General features: G+C 42.2%; 1 protein-coding gene across 2 annotated transcripts in view; it reads right to left on the reverse strand.

Moving 5' to 3' along the window:
- Positions 1-6,090: 6,090 nt before the first annotated feature.
- LOC126353829 (diphosphoinositol polyphosphate phosphohydrolase 2) overlaps positions 6,091-17,556 on the reverse strand; it is a 140,364-nt gene continuing 128,898 nt past the window's right edge. For both annotated transcript variants that reach the window (XM_050002961.1, XM_050002960.1), the window contains exon 5: positions 6,091-8,257. In XM_050002961.1, the coding sequence (XP_049858918.1) occupies positions 8,139-8,257 (119 nt within the window). In that variant the 3' untranslated portion in view covers positions 6,091-8,138. The remainder of the gene's footprint in view (positions 8,258-17,556) is intronic.

Here is a 17,556-nt window from a genome sequence, read left to right on the forward strand (position 1 = left end):
TCTTATTGTCCTCAATAAGAGTTCCTATCGAGTAGTAGATTCATTGATTTTTTAAAAATTCAATTCTGCTAATGTGGTTCTCTTTCTTGTGATGACAGGACTAAAATATTTTATTTCTCATCTCAATACACTTATCGTGTATACTGATCATTTTAATTTAAAATCAATTGTATTCTACACCTTTCTTATTTTATCACTCAGAAAACACAACTTTTTAAATTGGTTGCAAACACAGCTCACTTACCTTTATAATGCATGCTGCTGACAGTCTGCCCATCAACTGCTAATTGTTCACGGCTATTTGTTGATGTTGCCTGCAATCTATGGATGACTTCGTGCTGCAAATGACTATGTGCACTGTAATTTTTTGATGACTGTATTATTCTTCTTCCTTTTTCACTAAATTTTATTCTTTGTTTGTGATTCAGTTTGAAATCTGTAACGTGTAGAACGTAGAACATTGACTTGTTTTATTCCTATTGCCATTGCCAAAGTGTTTTCTCCTTGGCATTTTCTTATGAAATTTTTGAGATTTGGCTCTTTTGTTATACTTTATCTGTCTTTTAGCTGCTAAGGTCACCACGTGAAATGTTTCAGGTTGGCTTGGACTGTGTAGTGGTTTGTTATACTTCACCTCATGCACCAAACACCAAGTTGCCATCTCAACAGTACTTTTATATAGAATGAATGTTGCTTACTGAACATTTGGTCACCATTAAATATTATTAATCAGCGTCCAGCTAGTCTATGCCCAGAATCCATGTGCCTTCTTCCTTAAACTTGGCTCAGATATTAGCTTTAGCTGTAAGAAGGCAAAGTTACTGAAAATTATTTTCTCCTCATCTTTCACTCCATCACAGAAATAAGAAGTTATATTCATTTCACATTCTAATATTATTTTCAAAATTGCAACTCAATCCATGATAAATGAAGACTTACCATCTCTTATATTGCCTCTCTGTACTACGTGCATAACAGATCTAATGTTCACCAAGCGGGAAAGCGCCGGCAGACAGGCACAATGAACAAACACACACACAGAATTACTAGCTTTCGCAACCGATGGTTGCTTCTTCAGGAAGGAGAGGGAAAGACGAAAGGATGTGGGTTTTAAGGGAGAGGGTAAGGAGGCGCGCGCGCGCCCCACACACACACACACACACACACACACACACACACACACACACACACACACTCTTAAAGGCAAAGAGTAAGGGCAGAGATGTCAGTCGAGGTGGAAGTACAGAGGCAAAGAAGTTGTTGAAAGACAGGTGAGGTATGAGCGGCGGCAACTTGAAATTAGCGGAGGTTGAGACCAGGCGGATATTGAGAAGAGAGGATATACTGAAGGGTGAGTTCCCATCTCCGGAGTTCGGATAGGTTGGTGTTGGTGGGAAGTATCCAGATAACTCTGACAGTGTAACACTGTGCCAAGATGTGCTGGCCGTGCACCAAGGCATGTTTAGCCACAGGGTGATCCTCATTGCTAACAAACACTGTCTGCCTGTGTCCATTCATGCGAATGGACAGTTTGTTGCTGGTCATTCCCACATAGAAAGCGTCACAGTGCAGGCAGGTCAGTTGGTAAATCACGTGGGTGCTTTCACACGTGGCTCTCCCTTTGATCGTGTACACCTTCCGGGTTACAGGACAGGAGTAGGTGGTGGTGGGAGGGTGCATAGGACAGGTTTTACACTGGGGGCGGTTGCAAGGGTAGGAGCCAGAGGGTAGGGAAGGTGGTTTGGGGATTTCATAGGGATGAACGAAGAGGTTACGAAGGTTAGGTGGACGGCGGAAAGACACTTTTGGTGGAGTGGGGAGGATTTCATGAAGGATGGATCTCATTTCGGGGCAGGATTTTAGGAAGTCGTATCCCTGCTGGAGAGCCACATTCAAGGTCTGATCCAGTCCCGGGAAGTATTCTGTCACAAGTGGGGCACTTTTGGGGTTCTTCTGTGAGAGGTTCTGGGTTTGAGGGGATGAGGAAGTGGCTCTGGTTATCTGCTTCTGTACCAGGTCGGGAGGGTAGTTGCGGGATGCGAAAGCTGTTTCCAGGTTAAGTTTCTTTCTATTTTATTTAAATATAATGTTCAACTTGATAATTAACAATTACAATACGTTTATGATCTTTGACATTTCGCTTTCATAGATTTCATGGAGCTCTCTCTTCCACACTGCCTGCTCCATGGATCTCCTATCCCCACCACAGCAGATAGAGTCACCTCTCTGCTACCCAATTATGTACAGCCACTCGAGTGTTAGCTCTGGTATGAGCAGCTACAATTTAAAACACCTCCCAACTGTGGGACGCTCACCACTTAACCACTCTGTCCTGAACATCTTTTCTCTGACCTATATTTAAGGACATGACACCTGTCATTCAAGGAATGGGATGAATCATTTAAGTATATAAATATTTGACACTGCTTTGTGCATGTGTTCAGTTGCTTTATGGCTTTGACTGCACTGACCTATCGTGTTAATTCCAAAAACTTAAATTGTTTGATGACAATTTGGAGTCACTTCTCTCTGCATGTCTTTTGTTTAATAACTATGTACTCTCATGTCCCTCAATTTATTTTTCCTGTTTCAGCATCTACAACCATTAGGAGTCAATATGTTTACTGAAGGTAAATGCACATACTGAACCCAAGTGCAGAAAATTGGAAAGAACTGTTTTATTATATTCCTTAATATGATACAGGCAGTATTTAGTGGTACTCAACATCAGGAAGTTATTAAGGTCACAAGATTTTTTTGTGAGCAAGTAACTGAATAAGAGGCGATGTAAATTAAAATGTCAGTTTATTACTAACGTGACACTGACCTCTCACAACACAAAATCTAGAAATTAACTATTAGTCGATGTCTCAAGAGACTACAAGTATACTGCACATACCTATATTGGCTACTATGTGTTCAGCATGTAGTAGCAAAAATTTGTTCCAATAATCAGATGTACAACTTCACAATGCTGTACGACATGTGCACCAAACGCTAACAAAATTTAATAACTGAAAGCTATTTTGAGTTGTCGTATGATGATTTAATTATTAGGTAGTGGCATGCTTTTCTTTCTATTTAACAAACATGGATTAAAATTTCTGTAGCAACACAGAAACTTCAGTTCTTACATCTGGCACGCTATACACATTGTTTTGCCTTTCTCCAATGTGTCGCTCAAACCTTTTTTGTTGTTGCTACTCTGACATCAGGAAAGCCCCAGTGGGCAGTAGCTAATTTTATATTTCCCTTGAGCAACGGAAAATTACAGATTTCACAACACTGCCTTATGCAGTAAAATGTGTGAAATGTGCAAATGAGAGGTCAATGCCTAAAAGAAGCAGAGGCAGCCTTGGGACTGAGATATTCAGTAGGGAAAAGAGAGTTATTTGAAAAGCAAAGAACCACTAATATCTATAATAAAATGAGAAACAATGTCATAAAATTAAGGTATAAAATGGCTTACATATACAGATAATACCATGCCAACATAAGTAGTAAAAATCAAATTAATTTTATTCAAAGAAATGGAAGTTTGTCTGGCCAGTGAGAGGGCTTTCCCTGCTTGGCAAGAGAGCCAGGACTGAGTTATCAAAAGTGAGGAGAAGTAATACGTGGTGGAACCTTGGCCCAGGCACAAAGAAGTGATCATGTCACCATGAAGAAATTGGGCAGCTAAAGTACCCGTTACTTTTAAACAGTGTAATGGCAACATTTCTGTAAATGAGGTATGGTAACCAGATAGGCAGTGAAAAAGTCAAACCAATAAAGCACGAGTAGTTTCTCTTTATGGTGCGTAAATGTTTGAGCAATCTGTCAGTAAACTTATATGAATTTATCAGAATTTCAGATTGTATGGGTTTACCGTGAGTTATAACTGCTTTGATACTTCAAGTAAACAGTCCTTTATGTTTAAACAGGAACTTTGCCTCAGTTTAAGTAATCAATCTGAACATACAGACATCCAAAATACCAGTACCAGCATCATCATATTACTAGTTCAAGTTCTGTTCAAGTCACCAACCGCACAGTATTTGAAAGTAATATTTAGCTGTTTATGGTTTAACATATTTCTAAATAAAATTACACAGTTCTACCCTTTCAAGCCTGTCAAGTGTTTTCTTAAAATTCCATGTTTCCTTCAATGTATATCACCCCCAGTTATAGCATTTCATTGTTTAATTACAAGTTCTCATGTATGACAGAACTGAAAAATTGTAAGCTTTATATCAAAGCTTAACACTATTAAGTATAGGGAAACTGTGATTATAGGTGAGTGAATTTTTAACTAATACTTAAATGGCTATGCCCAAATCAACTAAATCTGAAGCATGATATTAAACACTAAATAACAGCACTAACTTATCTGCTAATATTGTTTACTGGACTGATCATCAAACTTGTTAAATAACACTGTTTAGTTATTGTAGTGGAAATGAAAAAATATTGCCATAAAATTTTTCATCCCCTATTTTACCCCATCAGGCTCCGAGGGGGGGGGGGGGGGGGGAGGAGGGGGGGGGGGGTGCGGGGGGGGGGGGGGGGGGTGGAAGAAAAAAAGAAAAAAAAAAAACTGAATCAAAGTTTTTAATTTGTAACAGAAGTCAAATACAAATCTCTGTAGCTGTAGCTTTCGTAGTACTAGAATGATTTACTCTCAAAAAATCTGTCATTTGTTATCCTCCCCCATTTGCTACACATGGTCCTACTCAACCCAACAAGCCACCTTCCTTGATGTTGACTTCCACCTCTAAGATGGCTACATCAGAACCTTCATTCATATCAAACCTACTAACCACCAACAATGCCTCCATTTCGACAGCTGCCATCTAGTCGATACCAAGAAGACCCTTTCACAGCCTAGCCACCCGTGGTCGTTGCATCTGCAGTGACGAGTAGTCCCTCTCGAAATATACCGAGGGTCTCACTGAAGCCTTCACTGACAGTAATTATCCTCCCAACCTTGGGGGAAAAAAAAAAAAAATTATTATAATAATAATAATAATCTCCTGTGCCTTATCTTTCCAGTCTCCGACCACCTTCCAACGTCCTATCGTCTGGCCACAGAGCACCATTTCCCTAGTAACTCAGTCCCACGTCATGCCCTGAAATGAGAAATGTCCTGCCAACAATCCTTCCCACCCCTCCCACAGTGGTATTCTGCCCTCCACTGAACCTACACAATATAGTCATCCATCCTTCCACAACAACCTACCACCAACCCCTTAGCTCATGGCCCATTCCCCTGTGATAGACCTTGATGCAAGACCTGTCCCATACGTACCACCACCACCACCACCACCACCACCACCACCACCACCACCACCACCACCACCACCACACCACCACCACCACCACCACCACCACAAGCTGTCTGTCTGCATGAATGGCCACCAACAAACTATTGCCAAGACACAAGTGGACCACCCTATTACTAAACATGCTCCCGAACACGATAGCCTTTATTTCAATGACTGCTTCATGGTCTGTGCCATATGGATTCTACCCGTTAGCACCAGTTTTCTGAACTACACAGGTGGGAACTTTCCCTGCAATACATCCTATGTTCCTGTAACCCTCTGGCCTACACCTTTGTTAGTCACTGTCCTCGTCAATCCAGCCCCTACCCTGCTCCCATTCCAGCACTACACAGCTGTCAGTCCACCACCACACCCAGTCTTTTTATTTTTAAATTTATCTGCCTATATATCTAATTATTTATCTACTTATTTATTTATTTATTTCCTTTTCCACTACCCCCCCCCCCCAAACTTCCCTGCCCTCCACTTAACCTGCAGCACTTCACTGTCTGCCATCCCCACCATACTATCCCTCCCTACCCCAGCCTCCTCCTTACCCCCACACAATCGCTACTCCCATCATGCACTGGTGCTGGTTTCGGTTGCCCGAGAGTGCAGTGTTGTGTATGAGTTGCGTTTGCATGAGAGTGTGTGTATTGTTGATGAAGGCCATTGGCTGAAAGCTTTAAGTGTGAAAGTGTTTTTGTTGTGCCTATCTGTGACTTATATCTCCGCTAAATACAGTAGGAATTTTGGTTGTCCACATACACATAAATAAACACACAAACAATTTTTGCTGTCTTTATTTTAAAAAATACAAGCAGTGTAAAGAGACTTTACATTTCTTTCTTTCCTCTTTCTCTCAGTAAATTACCTGGTCTGTACGACACTAGTTACAAAACCTCCGTGGCACTTTGCCCCAGTTTTTTTAATACCCCAGTCTTCAGAAAACAAAACCTCGATCTGTTTTATACAATACAATGCACTCTTGTGTAATATCAAAACTGAACACAAATTTCTTTCTTAACAGAAAATATTAAACACAATGAATATCTCTGAGGAGTATTACATCCTGAAGTTTTCCATGGCAAACAGAAGACTTCATTTACATGTGGCAGCTATACTACTCATCTAATAGAAAAAAAAAATCGTACATTTCATCAAGAAAATTAAGGAAGATACACTTTTCTGAGCATTTGAATTACACACTACATTCATATACGACTGACGTGAGAAATACAATGTGATTATCCTACATTTGGTTTTGTACAGCTTCTTATCTTTGTGTTCTTTATAAATTTGCAGTCTTAACTATGGTGTACTTCATACTGAATGCATACTGTATCAGGAAATATATCCAGGCAACACTGAACCCTAGTGAACAACAACTAAACATTTGAATACAAAAATGATCACAAATTAAAAGTGCCATATTTTCTGAAATGCAACTTTTAACAGTCATCTCATAAGCAACAGTGACATTTACTTGACCTTAAGTCATTCTATACATACCTGTGTTTCACTGAAACTGACCCAATACATTCAACATACGATCAGCCTTCTAGACTAGGCAAAGGTCTGTGCTGTAGTGCCAATATGTGCCTCAAAGGAATAAGAAATCAATTTGTACTGTTGGACTGCACACAGAATTTTAAAAATGCAACAATAGTTTAAGTAAACTGATAATTTTATGAAACTGTCACAAGCCTTCCTTCGGCAAAAATTTTGTTTTAAATTATTAGCATTATTGTTCTAAAAATCTGATGTAAATATAAAATTCTATTTAGAATGGCTAGAAAGAGAGAGACAGACAGACAGAGAGAGAGAGAGAGAGAGAGAGAGAGAGAGAGAGAGAGAGAGAGAGATTAATGCAGCTACTGATAGCCAACAAAACCTTCTCAATTCTAAGTATTATTATGTGACTGCTGCACTTCTCTAATCCCAACTTAACTTCCGCTAACTCACTCACTCACTCACTCACTCACTGCCACTGTTACAGAAACTGAAGCAATAAAGAAATGCAAATACCTATACATTTAATAGTGACACAGTGCCCATAGTTATCTGAATACTGGAGTACTTTCCCTACACCATTTAAGACACTATCTGTTCCCATAATGAGTAAAAATTTTCAGAACTTATTAAAGTTAATAAGCTTCAGGTATATTTGTCCTGGTGATACATTTGTCTGAGTACTATGAATCACTTCTTGGAACTGTAATTTGCAGCACAAGCAATCTGAAAGCAATATGGATGCCATGATGTCTTCTTATAGTCACTACTTCTCCAATTCCCAGTTACTCAGGGCTGACCAATAACATTTGTCTTATTTCAAAGAAACAATATGATGAGATTCAATGGTTTACCTATAAGCTATTCCTACAAATACAATTTTGTAACTGCACTGTTCAGTACTGATTACTACTGATCGATATAACTTGATAGGTACTCTATTTATGCCAGAAGTTTATATCATATTTATATTTAATCTAAGCATAGTAAATATATTTAAAGAATCGTCATTCTCAAGTACAAATCTAATATCCCTAACAGAAATGATTAAAAGCAGATACTGTGGGTCTTAAACAATGGCGATATAACTGTACCTGACACAGTAAAATATATTTTTGAGTAAGTATGACAACTGACTGCAAAATTCATTTTAAGCAAGAATTCTGATACCAAATAAATGACAATTACTTTATTACAATTAAAGTGAAGCCCAGCAGTAACTGGGAAAATGAGAAGGACACACACACACACACACACACACACACACACACACACACACACACAAAACCTGTAGGCATATATGCTCAGCAGAAGGTTGCGGCCTCAAGTAACTTTGTCATTGCGACAAGAGAGCAATGACTGCAGGTACGTGAGCTGCACAGGCTTGTGCTGGGAGAGCTGCTCCAGCGCGTCTTCCACACTGAACCATTTCCTTTGGCGACCTGTTAAAGACAACCACTAATAGAAACGACAGTCATTGAAAGGAAAAACACAACACACATTTCCTTGACCAAGTTGCAAGCGCCACACCAAAACCCATAAAAAATATTCATCCAAATGATGACTATCCACCAGGTTCTCCTTCTTCTTCTTCTTCTTCTTCTTCTTCTTCTTCTTCTTTTTTGCCCCCTTCTTCTATTTGATAATAGGTTCTAGGTGCAGATGGTAGTAAGATGAAGAAAAATTGGAAAGTGGACACTTCAAATACAGGTTCTGGCAATAAAACCTCCCTCATTTTAATAGGTTGTCACAGGAAAGCTAAATACTCTAGTGAAAAATTACTTATTTATGAAAAATAAATGCTTTGCCATTTTGAATAATTTGGTTTTAAAAATTACATCTGCTAAATGGCTACCTTTGTTGACACACTAAGTCTATCCCAAAAATAGATCTTCATGTCATTTCTCTTGGAATTGCTGTCACTTCTTGAGTAATGGCCTATAAGTGCTTGCAGTGTTGTGGGATAATGTTTGTACACTACAGCCTTTAAGAGTCCCCAAGAGGAAAAAATCACAAGGTGATAAGTCAGGCAACCTTGCGGGCCGCACGATGTCTCCTTGCAAAGAGACAAAATGACCAAGAACAAACTTGCACAGTATTTCCATAGAACGCCAAAAGGTGTGGGACATTGCTCCGTCTTGCTGGAACCACACTTCCTGATTTTCATGAACTGCAATAAAATGGTTTAGCCTAAGTTGGAGGAAGGTATGTAGCATATGACAAAAATGGTTTGAATTAACATTTACTGTGTGGCCAACTTCGTTTAAAAAATACAGTCCCCACACAAAACATTCAGTAACAGTGCATCAAACTTTCACAGGATGGTTGTGTAGTGGTTGCCGACAAAGTTCATTGGGGTATTCTGCAGCTCAGTAGTGGAAATTCTGTTTGCTTACAGTTCGTGATACAAGGAAACTGGCTTCATCCGAAGAAAGAAAATGAACCACCAGGTGCAATGTTTTGAAGAATTTCCTCACGCACAGCTATGCGAGTCTCAAAATCTCTTTCACTTAATTCCTGGGTAACCATCATTTTGAGGTGGGCATATGAAGAATTATTCTTGGATTCCTATCAGGTAATCCCAAGGCAGCTGCATGTTTAAGTGCTGAACACACTGGTGATTGTCGCACAGACACTCACCTGTGCCGCATTTTCCAGCATTGTTGCAGTCCGAGGATGGTCAGAAGGTTTTCTTTAAAGTGCTGAACCTGTCTTTCTAAAGTATGGCACCTACAGTTGAATAGTTTTTCTATCCATGACACAGTCATGTCAGCCAAGTTCGAAACATATCTGAAATGCTCACAGAGTATTAATCACAGAACCACCATTACCAATAAATTCCTCCACAACAAAAGCATGATGCTCGCCAAGCCATGCCATGGCACACACTAAAAATGTCACATACACCACTTTCAAACAAAACATACTCCACATCAGTTTCCTTGCTACAACTCGCACAAAGGCTATGTCAAATGCGGGAGGTTTTATTGCCAGACCCTGTATATAATGATAGTAAAACAAAACTAAGCACTAAATCCACCAAAGAAGGTTTTGAGTGCCACTGAGCAGGGAGAAGAGATTAGTACCCTCCAGACTGTATTCAGTTTTTGCAAAATATCCATTGGGTACATTGGAGGAAGAAGAAGAAAAAAAGGGGGGGTGAAGATTGTTGGAACTGGGATAAAGTTACAATTAAGGGACAAAATGGGAACAGCACTGGATGGAGTAACGTGTGGCACAACATAAGATTTGTTACACAAAATAATCGAGAATCTATGTAGGTTAGATTTAGTAGGAAGCAGAGGGCACTTCTCAAAATATAGGTTGTGAAGTATAGGCTGTGAAGTATAGGTAAGTACTGTACAGGCATAAGAAGTAAAGTCTGTTGAGGACTGGAGAGATGGGCATCAGGAGAGAGGGTTTTGAAATAAAAGACTGAAATGAAGTAAGCTGACTGTATTCTGAAATTACATGTTACGTAAGGGCTCACAACGGCCAGTCTGAGTGATAGTTGAATACTGGAATATGAAGAGGACAAGGTGGTCATTCACGTACTAGCTGGCTGGTAGCTACTTGAGAGCAGAGATGGGCAAACTGCCTGAATGTGTGTGCTAAGTCTGAAAGACTTGACTGTCTGCTCCCCAAATCAATGGCTAGCACATGACGACCTTCCCACCTACAGATGCATGTGACAGTTTATTCAGAAAAGTTGTGCATGATGCTGGTTAATTTAGCAGTAAATGTGGCTCGATACTAACATTTTCAAGTTCCACCAGGTACAAAAGCCACCATGGTAACAGACATTGCTAGCTTGGTTGTAGATTCAAATACGAAAGCAGAGAAGTATAGGGTATAGGCTAGGTGCTACACAACAGATTCAGATCAGGTTACTTGGCCACGAGTATTGTGGAGCCAAGTGATGGTTTCAGACAAGTAATACCGGACATGTGTAAACATATTTGTGCAGGAGATCATGTGATTATAGTATCAGATATTGGATTGACTGAAGAGAGTACAGCACTGAGGGTGATGTGTGAAATAGGATCAGCTACTCTTTACCAGAGAGGGGCCACAGCCAGCCTTGGGTGAACATGCTAGTAATACCTGTCAACACAGAGCTGGATGGGCTGCTGCTGGCTGAAAGTCTAGCATCAGTGGCATACCTGTTGCTGGAGTTGGGAGTACACTAGACATAGCCTCCATCTGAATGAAAGGGAAGGATAGGTTAACGACTGATCTGGCACAGAATATATGATGGGGCGGATGCAACCAAATTCCAGTGATATAGGCTGATAATCACCTTTATTATTAGTGTCATCATCCAGAGAGGCAGTTTTAATTACAATGGCAGCAGAGTCCTGCAAATTGTGTAAGAAACCAACAAAGGCAGGGTTATTTTATCAGAATATCAAAGGATTAAGAAATAAACTAGTTGTGAAAATGGTTCTTGTGAGACATCTGATGAGAAATCCCCACAAAATATCATTGGCACAACTGACCAACATTTTCAGTTCCCACAAACACTGCCGAGCTGTGACTGAAGCCTTTAATTTATGGCAGTTGAAGTAGGAAATCGCAGGTGTGAAGGCACCAAATTCTATTACAATAGAGGAAAATTTTCTTACCGGTTGCTGGATGGACAGCTACACCACTTGTAAGATGGTCAACCAAGAGCTTTGGTACATGCACAAATGCTGTAGTTCATATTGTGCTTTGCTGTTGGCCACCCCAGAGCTCTCTGTCAGGAGACTCATGCCATGTGTGTCCATGCTGACATGATCATCCTTGCGATTGTCATCAGACTGTCACCACCAAAGTGTCATCCATTGTATGACCTTTCATGCTACAGTCACTAAAAATATAGAATTGCCAGCACTGTACCCCATCTTGTGTTAAGTTGGTATTCAGTGTCTCTGTTCACCAGGTTTATCGAGCTGCAAATTTCCATCTCTTCTTTAATAATGCAGTCTTGACATATGTCGAAGAGAGAATTTTGTTATTTATGCTGTCCATATTGTGTCCCATACTGAGAATGTTCAGCCATTGCTGATTTATCTGCCTGGTCCAGACATGGGTCACTGATGTTCGACACATCTACACTATGTAGCAAGATGGAAAGGTTTTGTCTTTGCCGGGCTTCTGTATGGTTATCACTGTAGCTTCACCGCCAGCATCTAGGAGATGTGCCCTCTGCCCAGGTTGTATGTGTTTAGCAGAAAGTGCTTGCCCGCAAGAGAAAGTTGCTGCAACATCTCAATGTGGATGGCATCCGGCCTTGGAGCAGAGGGTCAGGATGAACTGAGAGCATGAGCTAACTATCTCATAATAAAGGCGGCATTTGTAGCACCCCAGATTCGGAGAAGAGATGGATATCACCTGAGCCGCCTCCACTTGTTTCCATTAGAGGAAGGTAGGGTGATAGTGGAAAGCTCTCGAAACTTTCACAAATTAGTGGCCCAAGGTGCTGGAGATAGCAATAGGGTTCACAATAACATCGACTGATACAGTCAGGCCAGAAATTGGGTATGGATCTTGGTCCCAAAGAGCAGTCTGAGGTTGGCCCACATGACAGAGGATGGGATGGAACTGTTGTAATAACAAGTGAATGGAATTCAGCTAGCTTGTTTGCTATCCGAAAGGACACTTAGCACACATCTGTTTATAATGAATGCAGTTTGCCTTCGTAGGATGGCAGTTAAAAACGTGGAGAGCATGTCTCCATGCGCGAATTACATTGCGGCATGCGTCAGTCCACCAAGGGACTGGGATACGACGTGTTTAAGACGAAGTGCAAGGAATGGAACATTCTGCAGCAGTAAGGATAATGTTGGTGAGATAGTCCACTTGGTCATTGCAAATGGGGAAATCTTTATCTTCAAAAGGTCACCAGGGAGGAGTAAAGCTGTCATTCAACCTTAGTAAGCTGCCATTTGGGTGCGCAGGCTAATGGGGTAGGAGTCAGCAAACGGAGAACACATGGGAAAGAGGGGATTATGCGCATTAAAGTCACCGAGTAGCAAAAACAGGAAGTAGCTGCACAATAATCTGAAGGAAGTGTGCCCTGGTGACACCGAAGGACGGAGGTACATAAACTGTACAAAGGGAGAAAGCCAGGTGGGGAATGAAAAGGCGAACTGCAACAGCTTGAAGACAGGTAGTCAGGGAGGTTGGCTGACTATGAAGGTCATCCCATATAAGCAGCATGACGCCCCAATGAGATGGAATGCCCTCCTCGGGAGGAAGATCAAAGAAATTTGTTAAGTAACGTGCTAGCTCAAAGCGGTCAAGAGAACGCAATTTCGTTTCCTGAAGGCAGAGTACGAGGGGATGCTAGGATGCTAAAAGCAGCCTTAAATCCTCTTTGTGAAACTGAAGACTGCGAACATTTCATTGGAGGACAGTCATGAGGAGGAAGAGATATGTATAGTGTCAAATCGGCAGGCGCTGGGTGACAGCTGGTGTAGGGTCACTACTACAGGGGGTCCATGGGGTCCACAGCTTGCTTGTGCTGTTGGTCGGTGGAGTCCAACGCTGAGAAATGGTTGGTGGTGCACACCAGTGAGATGGAGGAAGTAGTCACTGGAGTACTCCTCCTGTGGTTGGTTGGTTTAGAGGCAGGAGAAGGGGACCGAACTACGAGGTTATTGGTCCCTTGGTCCTACTAAAATGCACGAAACATATAACACAAAACGGAAAGAGAGAAGCCACAAGATTGAAGGGAAGGCAACGAACACTAAAAGGAACAAGAGACGACAAGAAAACGGGGACACGCTAGAAACAGAAGGGAGTAAAACATTAGAGCAGATTACAGAGGCTGGCCAACCACGAGAATAAAAAGGGAAAGCCAGCCACTCTGCAACACATTAAAACTTCCACCCTAAAAGCACTAGGGTGGAGGACACAGAGACAAAGGACATGCACTAAAACCTGAATACAAGTATAAAACCCACTCTCACAGATAGAATGTAAAACTAAAGCTGCTATGGAGGCATTGTCGCCCAACACCGAAGGCAGGGTGCTGGGAAAGTTAAAAGTGGGCAGTTCAGCAAGAGTGGATGAATGTCATTTGGAAGTCACAGCAACACTGAGGTAAGTCCTCGCGACAGAGTAGGTAACTCTGAGTTAGCCACGTACGGCCAATGCGGAGCCTGCAGAGGACAACTGATTTCCTTCGAGAGGCCTGCATGGAAGACTTCCACACATTCATTATCTCCTTAATGACACGCAACGGACCGCAAGTAGAGGTGGTAAAGGGGAGAATTCCATACCGGGGAGAAGGGATCGCGCACGAACCGCAATCATTAGCCCCCGATCTGGACCGCTGACGCAAGAGATGGACTGCCACAGGCAGGAAAAGGAGACAGTAATTCGCATGTTCAGGGGAACTATGAATGTGTACTGCTTAACTGGCAAGCAGTTGCACTCCTTCTGTCCTTTCCTGCCTATGGGTTGTGTTGTCGGTGGCTTCGCCCCTTGATGCGAGAGTCTGACAGTTTGTTGCACAGTGGGCTAGGGGAATGGCAATGCTACCTTGACACTGGGTAACTTCACAACCTCAGAGCCACATTTCAGGTCACATGTCTGCGGGGCCATGTACTTCATGGAGTGAGGGTAACAAGAACAGAACAGAACTACAGGTGCGTGACAGGCTGCAACTAGCCAGTAACTTGCGAGCTACTAGGTAAGGCACTTAGCACTTTTCCCTTTACCCGAATCTCTTCGACAGCCCGCTCTTCTAGATACCTGGGACAATCCAGAGAGGACGAGGCATGGCCGCCATTGCAGTTGATACAGTGGGGAGGAGGAGGCTGGCAATTGCTCTCATATGCATCCCTGCCACAAGTTACACATTTGGCTGGGTATAGACTTTGGTAGCAGGGCATTAGGTTTGGAATGTGATAATTTCATAGTCTGCTTTGAGCTAGGATGGCAGTACAACCCTGGTAAAGGTGAGGGAAAGTGCCGTTGAGCACTAAGGAGGAATCTACCTTTTTTTTTTAGTACACGATGAATGGCAGTGACGCCCTGATCAGAGAGGTACAAGTGTATTTCGGTCTTGTTAGGCCATCAAGCAGCCTGGTGTAAATTACAGCATGGGAAGAATTCAAAATTCTGTGGGCCTCAACACGAAAAGGGTAGCTGTGGTGAAGGGAGGCAGCAAGCAGGTGCTGTGTTTGAGAATCAGAAGTCATCTCCAAAAGCAAAGTGGCATTCCGTAAACGAGAGCATTATTTCACATGGCCAGCAATTGCATCAACACCTTCCTGAACAATGAACAGATTGTCTGTGGCGAAGGACGGACTGTCTTCAATACGTGAGACCACAAGGAACCGTGGTGCAGTGGGAAGGGTCAATGTATCAATAGCCTCATTATGTTTACATTTTGAGACATCGATTGGGAAGATGAGTAACTCATTGCGAGAAGATCACCCATGATTGCCATCGTCTCCACTGATACGGTTCTTCCAACTGGGCGGCTACCTTCACAAAGAGGCACACCTACCTTACGTGATTGTTCACACCTCCCGAACATCTGACCAAGAGACCAATCAGCAATTAGCAAAGGTTGCAGCTCATGCAATCACCCCTCCCTGGACCTGGCCTGTACCAGGGGGTGCATGTGAGCCTTGCCTGTAGACCCGGGGCTGGGAACTGTGTGTTACCCATTCACCTGTTACGCGTCGGATGCCCGGGCTGGCCTTCAGGAGTGCACAGAGAGGAAGAAGGGGGAAAAAAAGGAGAATCCTCAAACATCGAAACAGAGGAACAAGAGAAGGGAAACAAAGGAAGGAAAAGGTAGCCAAAAATAAAGGTGAGACTGTTTGTATGTCAGCAACACAATGCAGAACATTTCCAATAAATCCCCAGACATGTTCCCCAAGGGAGGGGGAAAAAGAATTGCAAGAGGATAGACATGCAGCACGGAAGTGAAAATGCTTGGGAGGGGGGGGGGGGGGGGGGGGGGGAGATTGCACTGCCTGTGGCAGAGTGGTTACACGACAGTAACATCCCTGTAATTGACTGGCCTGCGCAGAGCCCTGACCTGAATCATACTGAACACCTGTGAATCCAGCAATGCAGTGCTGTGGGGCAAAATTATGAAGTGTCAGCCACCTATCACCAAAAGCAAGTAGGTTAGCTCAGCTAACCAGTGTTCTCACCTTGATATCTTCCATAGAAGGATTACTCTCTGTGGGTGACAAAGGGCTATCTCTGGCAGCACTGTCAGTCTGTTCGAAGTATTGGTCAACGACAGTGTGCACTGAGCAGTCTCTGGTCACCCATTGTGACTAATCTTTTTTTTATGAAAGATTAGCCACAATGGGTGACAAGAGACTACTCATTGCACACTATTATTGACCAATACTTTGAACCGACTTATGGTGCTGTCATGGACAGTCCTTTGTCACCCACTGCGTCTAGTCATCCTAGATAAGGAGAGAACACTCCAGTTTGTGGAGTTAAAACTTACATGCTTGGAGATGTGTATACGACACCTTTGTAATCTCACCCTACGGCACTGCATCATTCAGACAAGTTATCCAACAAGCTGTGGGATCTAAATAAGGTTTCCTTGTAGAATAGACATTCTAAACAAGTTTGTCATGCCTTACACGTGGCATGTGTTAAAGTGAAAAGCTGGAAAGAAAGTGAAGAACAAAGAGGGATGATCATCCGGCTATATATCAACTGTGTTTCTTCAAAAACAGAACAGCTACTGAAGAAACCAAGTTAAATTCATCTCCACTTGCCAACAAAACTGTAGACAATCTTGGCTTTTGAAGGGCTGGTGTCTGTAAGATTCCTTTGAGTGTAGGACATACAATGGGCAAACTCATCACACCATGGAAAATAGATGCTTTGAACCTTTAAGACACCAAAGTCTGCACCGACCAGAGAAGTTGCATTGTTCGATCACTGTCTCAATAGTATGCACAATATGAACCACAAACGTAACAAAATCTTCCAGTCAGTGTATTCGTACTGGGACGATGTTTTTACAGAAGTTGTGGAAATTCGGAGCTCGACATATTTGGTGAACAGAGGCACAGGATACCAACTTAGTACAGCACTGGATGTAATGCTCAACTCACAGTGACCAAACATAGGCGAAACAAGGATGACATTTCAGTGATAATAGATAATCTGACAACAAAAACATCTAAGGTCACTTGACAGTGTACCAACATATGGGTCCAATAAAGGATGATGGGATAGCTAATGGCACCGCATAGTACGAACGGCATGCACCAAGTTCATTATCTGACAGGTTCCGTAGCTGTCCTCCTCGCTACTGGTCAGGAAGTCCTTGGCACTGGCCGCTGAATTTGTCACCATGTTGTTGTATTTCCTATTTACACTGGCATAAATAGGAGGCCTCAGTGACAGCTCAGCAGTGTGTGTGCGCCACACACTATGATGTCCATCAATTGCACTGATGAAATTTTTTTGATATTACACGACACACAACATCCCATCTGAAAAGCATTTCTGCACCTTATCTGCCAAGTGAGTCTCAAGCAACACATGGTAGATGAGCTTCCTTAATTTTGCCTCCCTTCTGGATCAAGACAGTTGAGTGCTTATTGATATCTTTTCAGACAAAGGTCAAAGCAAGCAAAAAAATGTGTACCCAGTAGTTATTGAACTGTTATCACAATGTGAACATAATTACGACTAAGCATGTATTGACAGAGTAGGGGTAAGAGGGGTATTTTGGGACCCTGCCTGTCATTTGGGC

This window comes from Schistocerca gregaria, chromosome 3, assembly GCF_023897955.1.
Source record: "Schistocerca gregaria isolate iqSchGreg1 chromosome 3, iqSchGreg1.2, whole genome shotgun sequence".
Lineage (NCBI taxonomy): Eukaryota > Metazoa > Arthropoda > Insecta > Orthoptera > Acrididae > Schistocerca > Schistocerca gregaria.